This window comes from Photinus pyralis, unplaced genomic scaffold (assembly GCF_008802855.1).
Source record: "Photinus pyralis isolate 1611_PpyrPB1 unplaced genomic scaffold, Ppyr1.3 Ppyr1.4_LG5, whole genome shotgun sequence".
NCBI classification, from domain to species: domain Eukaryota; kingdom Metazoa; phylum Arthropoda; class Insecta; order Coleoptera; family Lampyridae; genus Photinus; species Photinus pyralis.
Window position 1 is genome coordinate 29,148,275 of NW_022170596.1, and position 12,751 is coordinate 29,161,025.

A 12,751-nucleotide genomic window follows, 5' to 3' on the forward strand; every position below is an offset into this window, starting at 1 on the left:
GATACATCGAGGGTTGGTAATATGAAAGGGCCTGAAATAAAGCAATGCTTTTTAAATACATGGCTGTGAGCAAACACCTGTTAATCAAACCATACTTCTGTGTAGATTAATGGTAGCCAGGGAAAGCAGGAAAACTTACAAAGCCGCTCCAGAATCAAACATTTTCTCCCTTAGCTGATACCATCGAGGGTTTGCTAATTGGAAGGCCAGAAATAAAGCAAATGCCTTTAGATACATGCTGGGATATCGCCAGTTAATCAAACAATACCTCTGTGTTGATTAATGTAGCAGAAAGCAGGAAAACTACAAAGGGACTCCAGAAGTTCATCGTTTCTCCCTACGCATACCAGCGACGGTTTGTAATATGGAAGCCTGCCATAAAGCCAAATGCTTTAGATACATTGCTGGGATAGCCGCCAGTTAATCAAACGATACCTCTGTGGTTGATTAATGCTAGCAGAGAAAGCCAGGAAAAAACTACAAAGGACTCCAGAAGCTCATCATTTCTTCCCACGATAGGTACATCGAGGGTTGTTAATATGGAAGCGCCTGAAATTAAAGCAAATGCTTTAGATACATGCCTGGATATCGCCAGTTAATCAACATACTCTGTGTAGATTAAGGTAAGCAGGGAAAGCAGGAAAACTATGAAAGCAACTCCATAAGTCATCATTTCTCGCTACGATACCGTCCAGGCGTTGTAATATGCGAAGGCCTGGAACAAAGCAAATGCCTTGTAGATACAATCGCTGGATCGCCAGTTAATCAAACGATATCCTGTTGTTGATTAACGGTAGCAGGAAAGCAGGAAAACACAAGCGCTCCAGAAGTTCATCATTTCTCCCTACGATTACCCCGAGGGTTGAATATGGAAGGCGCCTGCCAATAAAGCAAATGCTTTAGATACATGCTGCGGACATCGCCAGTTAATCAAACGATACCTTCTGTTGCTGATAAAGGTAGCAGCGAAGCCAGGAAAACTACAAAGGCGCCTCCAGAAGTCACCATTTCCCTTCCTTACGATACCCATCGAGGGTTGTAATATGGAAGGCCAGAAATAAAGCAAATGCTTTAGATACATATGGGATATCGGCTAGTATTCACAAACGATACCTCTGTGTTGATTATGTAGCAGGAAAGCAGGGAAAACTACAAGCGCTCCAGAAGAAATCATTTTTCCCTACTGGATACCATCGAGGGTCTGTAATATGGAAGGCCTGCAAAAAAAATTTTTTTTTTAAGAAAATAAAAAAAAAAATTAAAAAACAAAAAAAAAAAAAACAAAAAAAAAAAATTTTTTTTTTTTTTTTTTTTTTTTTTTTTTTTTTTTAAAACAAAAAATTTTTTTTTTTATTTTTAAAAAAAACTAGAAAAAATTAACAAAAAAAATTTTTTTTTTTTTATTTTTTTTTTTTTTTTTTTTTTTTTTTTTTTTTTTTTATTTTAAAATTAAAAAAAAAAAAAAAAAAAAAAAAAAAAAAAAAAAAAAAATTTTTTTTTTTTTTTTATTTTTTAAAATTTTATTTTTTTTTTATTTTTTTATTTTTTAATTTTTTTTTTTTTTTTTTTTTTTTAATTTAAATTTTATTTTTTTTTTTTTATTTTTATTTTTAAAATTTTTTTTTTTTTTTTTTTAAAAAAAATAAATAAAAAATTATTTTTTTTTTTTTTTAAAACAAAATTTTTTTTTTTTTTTTTTTTTTTTTTTTTTTTTTTTTTTTTTTTTTTTTTTTTTTTTTTTTTTTAATAAAAAAAAAAGAATTTTTTTTTTAAAGTCGAGGTGCCAAATGCTTTAGATACATGCTGAGGACATCGCCAGTTAATCAAACGAATACCTCTGTTGTTGATTAAGGTAGCAGGGAAAGCAGGAAAAACTACAAAGACTCCAGAAGTAATCATTTCTCCCTACATACCATCGAGGGTTGAAATGGAAGGCCTTTGAAATAAAAGCAAATTGCTTTGATACATGCCGAGTCATCGCCAGTTAATAAACCATTACCTTTCTGTAAGCAGGGAAAACTACAAAGGGGACTCGAGAAGTCATCGTTTCTCCCTACGATACCATCGACGGTTGTAATATGGAAGGCCTGAAATAAAGCAAATGCTCTAGCTACATGCTGGGTCATCGCCAGTTGATCAAACCATACCTCTGTGTAGATTAAGGTAGCAGGAAAGCAGGAAAACTACAAAGCACTCCAGAAGTCATCATTTCTCCCTACGATACCATCGAGGGTTGTAATATGGAAGGCCTGAAATAAAGCAAATGCTCTAGCTAAATGCTGGGTCATCGCCAGGTGATCAAATCATACCTCTGTGTAGATTAAGGTAGCAGGAAAGCAGGAATACTACAAAGGACTCCAGAAGTAATCATTTCTCCCTACGATACCATCGAGGGTTGTAATATGGAAGGCCTGAAATAAAGCAAATGCTTTAGATACATGCTGGGATAGCGCCAGTTAATCAAACGATACCTCTGTGTTGATTAATGTAGCAGGAAAGCAGGAAAACTACAAAGGACTCCAGAAATCATCATTTCTCCCTACGATACCATCGAGGGTTGTAATATGGAAGGCCTGAAATAAAGCAAATGCTCTAGCTACATGCTGGGTCATCGCCAGTTGATCAAACCATACCTCTGTGTAGATTAAGGTAGCAGGAAAGCAGGAAAACTACAAAGCACTCCAGAAGTCATCATTTCTCCCTACGATACCATCGAGGGTTGTAATATGGAAGGCCTGAAATAAAGCAAATGCTCTAGCTAAATGCTGGGTCATCGCCAGGTGATCAAATCATACCTCTGTGTAGATTAAGGTAGCAGGAAAGCAGGAAAACTACAAAGGACTCCAGAAGTCATCGTTTCTCCCTACGATACCATCGACGGTTGTAATATGGAAGGCCTGCAATAAAGCAAATGCTTTAGATACATGCTGGGATAGCGCCAGTTAATCAAACGATACCTCTGTGTTGATTAATGTAGCAGGAAAGCAGGAAAACTACAAAGGACTCCAGAAGTCATCATTTCTCCCTACGATAGGTACCATCGAGGGTTGTAATATGGAAGGCCTGAAATAAAGCAAATGCTTTAGATACATGCTGGGATATCGCAAGTTAATCAAACCATACCTCTGTGTAGATTAAGGTAGCAGGAAAGCAGGAAAACTAGAAAGCACTCCATAAGTCATCATTTCTCGCTACGATACCGTCCAGGGTTGTAATATGGAAGGCCTGAAACAAAGCAAATGCTTTAAATACATGCTGGGACATCGCCTGTTAATCAAACCATACCTCTGTGTAGATTAAGGTAGCAGGAAAGCAGGAAAACTACAAAGGTCTCCAGAAGTCATCATTTCTCCCTACGATACCATCGAGGGTTGTAATATGGAAGGCCTGAAATAAAGCAAATGCTTTAGATACATGCTGGGATAGCGCCAGTTAATCAAACGATACCTCTGTGTTGATTAATGTAGCAGGAAAGCAGGAAAACTACAAAGGACTCCAGAAGTCATCATTTTCTCATAGATACACCATTCGAGGGTTGTAATTATGAAAGGCTGAAATAAGCAAATGCTTTAATACATGCTGTGAGAACAACCTTTAATCTAACCATACCTGCTGTGTAGATAAGCGTAGCAGGAAGCAGGAAAACTACAAGCGCTCCAGAAGTCACCATTTTCTCCCTACGATACATCGAGGGTTGTAATATGGAAGGCCTGAAATAAAGCAAATGCTTTAGATACATGCTGGGATATCGCCAGTAAATCGAACGATACCTCTGTGTTGATTAATGTAGCAGGAAAGCAGGAAAACTACAAAGGACTCCAGAAAAGTCATCGTTTCTCCCTACGATACCATCGACGGTTGTAATATGGAAGGCCTGCAATAAAGCAAATGCTTTAGATACATGCTGGGATAGCGCCAGTTAATCAAACGATACCTCTGTGTTGATTAATGTAGCAGGAAAGCAGGAAAACTACAAAGGACTCCAGAAGTAGGTAATCATTTCTCCTTACGATACCATCGAGGGTTGTAATATGGAAGGCCTGAAATAAAGCAAATGCTTTGATACATGCCGAGTCATCGCCAGTTAATCAAACCATACCTCTGTAAGCAGGAAAACTACAAAGGACTCCAGAAGTCATCATTTCTCCCTACGATACCATCGAGGGTTGTAATATGGAAGGCCTGCTATAAAGCAAATGCTTTAGATACATGCTGGGACATCGCCAGTTAATCAAACGATACCTATGTGTTGATTAAAGTAGCAGGAAAGCAGGAAAACTACAAAGGACTCCAGAAATCATCATTTCTCCCTACGATACCATCGAGGGTTGTAATATGGAAGGCCTGAAATAAAGCAAATGCTCTATATAGCTACATGCTGGGTCATCGCCAGTTGATCAAACCATACCTCTGTGTAGATTAAAGGTAGCAGGAAAGCAGGAAAACTACAAAGCACTCCAGAAGTCATCATTTCTCCCTACGATACCATCGAGGGTTGTAATATGGAAGGCCTGAAATAAAGCAAATGCTCTAGCTAAATGCTGGGTCATCGCCAGGTGATCAAATCATACCTCTGTGTAGATTAAGGTAGCAGGAAAGCAGGAATACTACAAAGGACTCCAGAAGTAATCATTTCTCCCTACGATACCATCGAGGGTTGTAATATGGAAGGCCTGAAATAAAGCAAATGCTTTAGATACATGCTGGGATATCGCCAGTTAATCAAACCATACCTCTGTGTAGATTAAGGTAGCAGGAAAGCAGGAAAACTAGAAAGCACTCCAGAAGTCATCAGAAAGCACTCCAGAAGTCATCATTTCTCCCTACGATACCATCGAGGGTTGTAATATGGAAGGCCTGAAATAAAGCAAATGCTTTAAATACATGCTGAGACATCGCCTAATCAAACCATACCTCTATGTAGATTAAGGTAGCAGGAAAGTAGGAAACCTACAAAGGCCTCCAGAAGTCATCATTTCTCCCTACGATACCATCGAGGGTTGTAATATGGAAGGCCTGCAATAAAGCAAATGCTTTAGATACATGCTGGGATAGCGCCAGTTAATCAAACGATACCTCTGTGTTGATTAATGTAGCAGGAAAGCAAGAAAACTACAAAGGACTCCAGAAGTCATCGTTTCTCCCTACGATACCATCGAGGGTTGTAATATGGAAGGCCTGCAATAAAGCAAATGCTTTAGATACATGCTGGAATATCGCCAGTTAATCAAACGATACCTCTGTGTTGATTAATGTAGCAGAAAAGCAGCAAAACTACAAAGGACTGCAGAAGTAATCATTTCTCCCTACGATACCATCGAGGGTTACAATAAGGGAGGCCTGGAATAAAGGAAATGCTCTAGCTACATGCTGGGTCATCGCTAGTTAATCAAACGATACCTCTGTGTTGATTGATGTAGCAGGAAAGTAGGAAACCTACAAAGGCCTCCAGAAGTCATCATTTCTCCCTAGCGATACCATCGAGGGTTGTAATATGGAAGGCATGAAATAAAGCAAATGCTTTAGATACATGCTGGGATAGCGCCAGTTAATCAAACGATACCTCTGTGTTGATTAAGGTAGCAGGAAAGCAGGAAAACTACAAAGGACTCCAGAAGTCATCATGTCTCCCTACGATACCATCGAGGGTTGTAATATGGAAGACCTGAAAAATACATGCTGGGAGATCGCCTGTTAATCAAACCATACCTCTGTGTAGATTAAGGTAGCAGGAAAGCAGGAAAACTACAAAGCACTCCAGAAGTCTTCATTTCTCCCTTGTTTTGGATTCTACGCACCAAACTTATTAATAAAAGTGTTTTCCCGAGAAATTTTGGTGCAGTCGATTTTTGGTTTTTGGTTGGAAGGTTATACACTGCCTTTTTTTTGGCCCGAAAAAAAAATTGTCTGAGATCGACCGGGAAAAAACATTTTCATATAGGATGTGGCCTGTAGAATCCATAATTTCAAACAGTTCCAAGATCGGGCTACTGGATCAAAAGTTACAGCCCTTTGAATTTTCTTTCGAAATTGGTTTCTAGTCTATAACTTTTGATTGAGAAGTCTGATCGAAAAAGTACGAATTGTTTTGGATTCTACGCACCAAAATGAATAGGAAAGGTATGATAAATTTTATAATTCTTCATAGCTATCCCTATACGTATTATATTTTTTGATAGCTATTATTATATTTTTAATTACCTTTAACATACATTTTTCTCCGTGCTCGGACACTCTTGAAGGCTTACGAAACCTTAAAGATTTTTAAGTTCTCATCAGGATCTTATATACAAAATTGTGGAGTACCTACTATAGAGTAGGTATAGAATACTCTTAAAGAGTTTTTAGAAAGGTTTTATAGGCTCTTGCAAACTCCGTGAAGGAAGTCAGTAAGCAACCTAAATTTATCTGGAACTAGAAGGCCTTTGAAACTTCTCCCGGGCTCTTAATTGCGTTTGCGCCATTAAATACCTACATCGAAATTCTCTTAAGGACCGCGATGAAGGTTTTTAAGGTCTCTTCAGAGGTCCGAATTTTTAAAATTTTCTTCCAGCAGTTGTCAAAGCGTATGTAGGTAAACGAGATAAGTATTTTGAATGCCGTATTAAGAGTAGATGACCTATAAGTACTTTATAGCGGACTAATGGAGGAAGGGGTGCAAGCGCATCTGTAATGTTGAAATTCTTCACTGGGCCCAAACACACAATCGATTACGTGATCTTAATTACCGGAATTACATATAGGTAGGTATATACCTAGTTCCAAAAGTAAATTTTACGCATTTTAGATGATCATTTTGACCAAAAGATGCTAAAAGCGCAACATAGGTAGGTATCCAGATTCGGTAAAACTTTTCAAACTTTCCTCTGTGTTTTGAAAGAAACATCTAAGACGCATCTGGCAATGGTATATACTGTACACTAGTGTATATACCTACTTGAACAAAAGTGACGGTTAAGGGTAGTACGAGTATACATTTACATATATACCTACCTAGGTATAGAGTAGATACACGCGTGTAGGTAAAGGAAGGGATTTTTGTCCTGATGAAATTGATCGCCCTGGAAATCTCAGATACCTACACACGTCAGTTGATTCTGTGTTTTCAATGACGATTTTCGTCTCCCGCCACCTTTTAATCAGACTGGACTGAATTGGGAAAATATTAAGTTCTTTTACTGAATGGGATTTGGCAAAGACAATGTACCTAAAGGCGTAGTTTTTCACATGAATACAAAGAGAAACGGAATCCCCAATGCGAAGATGTGTAAGATTGACATGGAAAAACCTCAAAGTGTGTTCTAACTGTGTCAATCACTTGCTATCTGGCTGGGTATTTATGCAAAACAGTTTTTAAACTATAGGTACCTACTAAAATTGATGAGGCTAATAACAAAAATGTATAATGTCTGTCATAGACCGCATATATAGTAACACATTTAGGCAATATTTAAAAAACAAATTATAATAAATTCAAAAAGGGACCGTTACTTATACAAAAATTTCCCCTGGAATCCCCGTAGAGCCGAGAAAACAACTTGACTTAAACGTTAGCATTTTTATATACCTACCTAAGTACCAAATTAGCTACATTTTTTCGTTTAGTTTTAATTCATTGACCTGTTTTTTAACGGGGAAGATCAAGGTTAATCGATTCAATTTCTGTGTGTAAATAACCGTTTGGATTTTGTAATGGCAAAACGATGATAATAGATAGGTACTTTATTCGTAATAATGTTCCAGTAAATTAACATCGTTCGGTAAATAACCGTGATTCCCCATTCGACCTTCCATTATGCACATGTCACATCGACGGGCCACTACCACTCGGATGTGGTGTAGATATGGGTACACTTCAGATATTTATCTTCCCCCACTCTTTTACGATTAATTAATATAAAAGATTTCCCGCTCTCAAGATTTTATTCACTTTACCAAACGCAAGTGTGCCAAAATGGTTGTGCCAATACCCAGCGATGGTAAATCGCGTCAACCGCGAGCCAAATCGAAACAGTACGTCGGTAACGATTTGGTCATTAATTTACAAGAAAATAACGCGGGAATTACTGTGATAGGAAACGAGTGCCGAATACACATAGGTGTTAATAATGGAAGGCTAAAGGTTGTTGGTAATTCTTGTCGCGTGGACGTTTCCGGTGGCGATGGAGAAATTACTTATAATGGCAATGATGGTCGGATCAAGTTGGGACCGTTGATGGACGTTGATAGGGTGACGTATTTTGGAAATTGTGGCAGAATCGCGAAAGGTGGTGCTACGATAGCTTGTGCAAAACCCGAAGATGGTAGTGCCCAGGGTAATAGAGACTGGCTAAATCGAGGTAGTGGAAAATGTTTTCATGTTGATAGTCAAAAACATAAACATTTTTCAAGTGGACTGAGCACGTATTCGTTGGGGATTCCTGGTGTTGTTATGAGCACGCAAATTTTGCAGAGCGTTCGAAAGCGTAGATAATTAATAAGTACGCACTTACAGAGAATTGAATAGTAGATTAATGTACCTATTTATTTGATTATGTATTTATTAGGCAATTATACACTACTTTTTACATATACCTATTTACAACAACTGTGATAAAACATCATTGGTAATTCGTTATGAGAGTTTTCCATAGGTATAAAAAAGGGATTACCCTATAGGTAATTAAATGCAGGTATAAGTCGGTATGTAGGTACTTACTATTAAAATTAGATATTGAATAAGTCTTATAATTATACTTATTCAATGGTACCTATAAGGTATATTATATTAAGATCGGAAGGATCCTTTGAAATAGGGGTAGGTAAGTGTGGTGAGGAATTAAGAAGGAACTTCTATATTACCTACCTATTATTAGCATTAGCAAATAATAAAATTCTTTATGTGGGTAAATTAAATTTTGCATATCACCCATCGTTGTCGTTAAATGAGCTTTTACCAGTGATGTAAAAAGGTTTCACTGGTTGTCCCACTTTTTGCGGAATTTTTCTAAGCCTCGTTCGAAAGCATTTAATGCAATTTTCAATTAGTTTTTGAAAAAGTGGTGTGGCGATGCCCAAAATGTATGACGCAAAGCTGTTAAAGAGTCTTGAAGTCCTGCGTTTAATTCATGCTCGTGTAGAGATAGATTCCTACTTATAGGTACGTCTCTTATAATAGCATGAGTGTATCATTGCATAATGATTCACTCAATACTTTTAGTTTTAGCGTTGAGAGAAAATCCTTCACTCAACGGTTTTAGGTAGTACTGCACTGTGATCATTTCCCTTGGGTAAACCAATTTAATCGAATGAATATCGAATAAATATGTGAAATCTTTATCAATCATATTAACACTGTGCAGGGGACACATGACGTAAACTCAAAGCACCGAACTAAATGAGTAGGTACATTTTTCTTGGGCGAAGAAATTTTAAATCCCTGTAACAATAAGAAATGTTTGAGACTACGAGAATTTTTTTATACCCCACGAGAATTGCGGTTTTGACAGTTGACATTTGAAAATGTTTGAAAAACACTGAAAGTGCCGAATACAAATTTACCCAAAACAAATTAATTAATAATTTTAATTACGGGAATGTTTCACAGCAAAGCTATCACGCACCCACGAGACGATGTCAGTAGGACGTCGGATTTAATCGGTAAGATTACACTGTTCATATTTCGTCACAAGTTTCCGATTTCAGTTGGTGAAGATCACGAATTTATAGTCCCCGTGAAAAGTATAAGAATACCCGAAGATATGCAACTATGGGAGAAATCAGAGGCGTATCACGTAAGTGAATGTGGTGAGGGTCCTGTCACGAATTCGTTCTTGTAGGAGTACCTTGGGTTTGTATTAGCATTAAACGAAGCGATTCGCAGTAAGGCAAACAGCCTGAAAGCTGTTCAGTTGTCCCCGGCGATTTTAAATCTTCTAGAAATGTTGGAAAAGTTAAATAAATTAATCAACGACACACCACCAGTACAACAGCCTCAAAGGTATGGGAACCATGCATTTAGGGATTGGTACCGAAAGTTAAAAGACGTACGTAAATGTAAGGCGCAGTTTGGTTCTCATTGTAAGTTTGTAGCAAGCCTTTGATCTTGTACAAAGTGTTGTTCCCGAAAGACTACATCGTGCAGTGCCGGAAATTGTATTTTACCTAACTGAAGGTTTTGGTAATTCAACTCGAATTGATTACGGAACTGGCCACGAACTCTCTTTCATAATGTTCCTTTGCTGTTTGTTTAAAATTGGGGTTCTGGTAGATTCGGATAAAGTGGCAGTACCTTGTAAAGTTTTTGCAAAGTAAGTTAATCCTTAATTGGTACAGTAACTGTAATTGTTATAGGTACATGGATGTAGTAAGAAAATTGCAACAGACTTATCGTATGGAACCTGCCGGTAGTCACGGAGTATGGAGCCTTGATGATTATCAATTTGTTCCATTTATTTGGGGAAGTTCACAGTTAATCGGTAAGTCTACCCTTCACCCGTCTATGTTAAAGTATAGTTGACTTTTAGCTCACCCACGAATCGAGCCTCCCATGTTCTTGGACGAAAACATAATTGAAACGTATCATCACGACTACTTATTTCTAGCCTGCATAAAGTACATCAATCAAGTAAAGACAGGGCCCTTTGCTGAGCATTCAAATCAGTTGTGGGGAATAAGCGGGGTTTCTAACTGGACAAAGATTAACGGTGGACTGATAAAAATGTACAAAGTCGAAGTCTTAGGGAAATTTCCTGTAGCTCAACATATTCTTTTTGGTTCACTATTACCGTATAAGGTAGCTCAAATGCCTACAGGTGGGCGCAAGGTACGCCTTAACCTTATGCCACCATCTCCAAGCTCAGTGACGGAAGATACTGCTACTGCATCTAGTTTTATACCGTTAAATGAAAAATAAATTATGTGTTAATAAGTAACTTGTTTGTTTATGTTAATATAATTTAATGATTTACTTTTGTATTTTTTTAAGTGTAACAAAAATTGTTTCTTGTGTATAATACACACATTAGATAGACGTGAAAGTTTTGCAATTGAAAAACCCAAACTTTTTCCAAGAGCCGAGGTAAGTTTCTAAAGCTATGACTCCTGATTGAGCAAAAAAAATTGTGACTATTTTTATTTTTTTGTTTAAAACTATTAAACATGACCTTGGTGTACCTAATCATTTTAGATTTTTTTAAAATCATGTCAGGGGTCACCACTAACACACTTTCAACCGAAATTCTTATTGAGTGAATGATGGACTTCAGTAACAGAGGACCCTATTGTTGCAGTTTCTCGCTGATCAAACCATTATTATAAACACAAGAGTGACAGTTTTTTGACTAAAAGACTAAGCAATGAAAAGAAATACAAGTTATAAAAGTAATCGTAAACGTTTCAGCCATTGGACAAAAATGATGATGAACCGTTATATTTGTAAAAATTTCGAAAAAATCCGCCTGCTACTCAAAGGGCGCCTTTGCGCATACTTTTTTGCACATGTGATTCTAATTCATCGTAAACTAAAATTTTGGAAACAGTGATCCTACAAATAAAGTTTTACCTGCGCACGCGCAAACCCTTTTTTACACGTGATTTCAATTCACTACTACCCTTTTCAAATAAAATTTCAGAAAAAAGAGTCCACAAATAAGATATATGTGCTGCGCATGCCCAAACCTTTCTTTTTGTACATTTTAATTTGATTTTATACGAAGCACATTCATTCATAAATTTAAAAAAATTTGGGTTTGCGCACGAGCAATAAATTTTTTACAAAACTTTCATATAATAAACTAGCAGACCTGACGAACCGTGTACCGCCTACCTATCAGTCAAAGTATCGATAAAATTCAGACTATATTAGAACGTAAAATCCCTTTTTTTTTATTTTTATATACAGACAAACGTACTGACAGTTTTTATTTAGCATAGAAGACTGCGGGCATATGTCCAACTACCATTCCCCAAAGTTTCATCACCATCGTATGAATGTTTAGAAGGCATAAGAGACATAGGTACAATACATACAGACAATTGATATTTATATAGAAATCTTCGCGGGTATGTGTCCAATAATTCCCCAAAGTTTCATCGTAATCGGATGAAGATTAAAAATTTGGATCTCCGGTCAAAATCAACTGAGATTCATGTTTTAAATTTCGCTAATCAAGAAGCAAAATGCAACAAAACGTATAAGATTTATAATAACAATAAGCGTGAAAGTTTATCAAGTGTGTGAGGGGTAAAAAAATGTTGCTCAACTTTTTTTCGCTAAAAATAGACAGCTATAGTCAAGGAAGGTCGGCAGTTGCCTTTTATAGACTTTCCAATTCATGTTTTGCAATCATTTTGATATTTTTTACCCAAAATCGTCATGACAGACACTTTAGGTGTATCAACAGAGGAGATCAGATTAGTTTTCCTGCCCCATGTCACTTTACCAGCCGCACCTGTCACTTTTCCGGCCGCATCTGTCACTGTGCTGAAGTAATGACTACTGTCACCACTGACAGATTGGCATTAAGACAGTTGTTATTATTAAGTTCTATATGAAAATTGACATTTTATATACTAAAATACGATTTCGGGTAAAATTTAATACAAAACGTATTGCAGTAAAATGACACTACTTGACTCGGAAATTAAAGTACTCGGCCCCAAAGTACTTATTTAAAGTATTTAAACAATGCTTTTATGAAAATAACTATTTTCTGAAACTACTTTTGTCTCCAAAAAGGGTGAAGAAAATGTGATTTTCCTCTCTAGTGAG

At 36.9% G+C, this 12,751-nt stretch overlaps 2 protein-coding genes and 3 long non-coding RNA genes across 11 annotated transcripts; 3 read left to right on the forward strand and 2 right to left on the reverse strand.

Moving 5' to 3' along the window:
• The first annotated feature begins 1,824 nt into the window (after positions 1-1,824).
• On the forward strand, positions 1,825-4,278 carry LOC116172864. The gene is made up of 3 exons (XR_004145787.1): positions 1,825-1,852; positions 3,302-3,329; positions 4,125-4,278. It is a non-coding gene; the product is annotated as an uncharacterized LOC116172864 (long non-coding RNA).
• LOC116172862 lies at positions 2,032-5,777 on the reverse strand. Of its 7 annotated transcripts, none has more exons than XR_004145783.1 (10): positions 5,710-5,777; positions 5,564-5,665; positions 3,124-3,225; positions 2,958-3,063; positions 2,796-2,897; positions 2,634-2,735; positions 2,472-2,573; positions 2,310-2,411; positions 2,148-2,249; positions 2,032-2,087 (listed from the first exon to the last, which is right to left on the reverse strand). It is a non-coding gene; the product is annotated as an uncharacterized LOC116172862 (long non-coding RNA). The 7 variants fall into 7 exon arrangements; XR_004145779.1 differs by lacking the exons at positions 5,564-5,665; positions 5,710-5,777 and adding exons at positions 3,286-3,387; positions 3,448-3,511; XR_004145782.1 differs by lacking the exons at positions 2,958-3,063; positions 5,564-5,665; positions 5,710-5,777 and adding exons at positions 3,286-3,387; positions 3,448-3,511.
• LOC116172863 lies at positions 3,984-4,793 on the reverse strand. The gene is made up of 6 exons (XR_004145786.1): positions 4,734-4,793; positions 4,572-4,673; positions 4,409-4,511; positions 4,243-4,344; positions 4,100-4,185; positions 3,984-4,040 (listed from the first exon to the last, which is right to left on the reverse strand). It is a non-coding gene; the product is annotated as an uncharacterized LOC116172863 (long non-coding RNA).
• A 2,125-nt stretch (positions 5,778-7,902) lies between the features above and the next one.
• Positions 7,903-8,571, forward strand: LOC116171875. Its single transcript, XM_031488908.1, has one exon. The coding sequence runs from the start codon at positions 7,955-7,957 to the stop codon at positions 8,471-8,473; it is 519 nt and encodes a 172-aa protein (XP_031344768.1). The 5' UTR covers positions 7,903-7,954; the 3' UTR covers positions 8,474-8,571.
• An 887-nt stretch (positions 8,572-9,458) lies between these two features.
• On the forward strand, positions 9,459-10,948 carry LOC116171874 (serine/threonine-protein phosphatase 2A activator-like). The gene is made up of 6 exons (XM_031488907.1): positions 9,459-9,639; positions 9,685-9,773; positions 9,819-10,025; positions 10,072-10,289; positions 10,333-10,457; positions 10,506-10,948. Exons 1-6 carry the CDS (start codon positions 9,576-9,578, stop codon positions 10,892-10,894), a joined length of 1,092 nt encoding a protein of 363 aa, XP_031344767.1. The 5' UTR covers positions 9,459-9,575; the 3' UTR covers positions 10,895-10,948.
• The last annotated feature ends 1,803 nt before the right edge of the window (positions 10,949-12,751 follow it).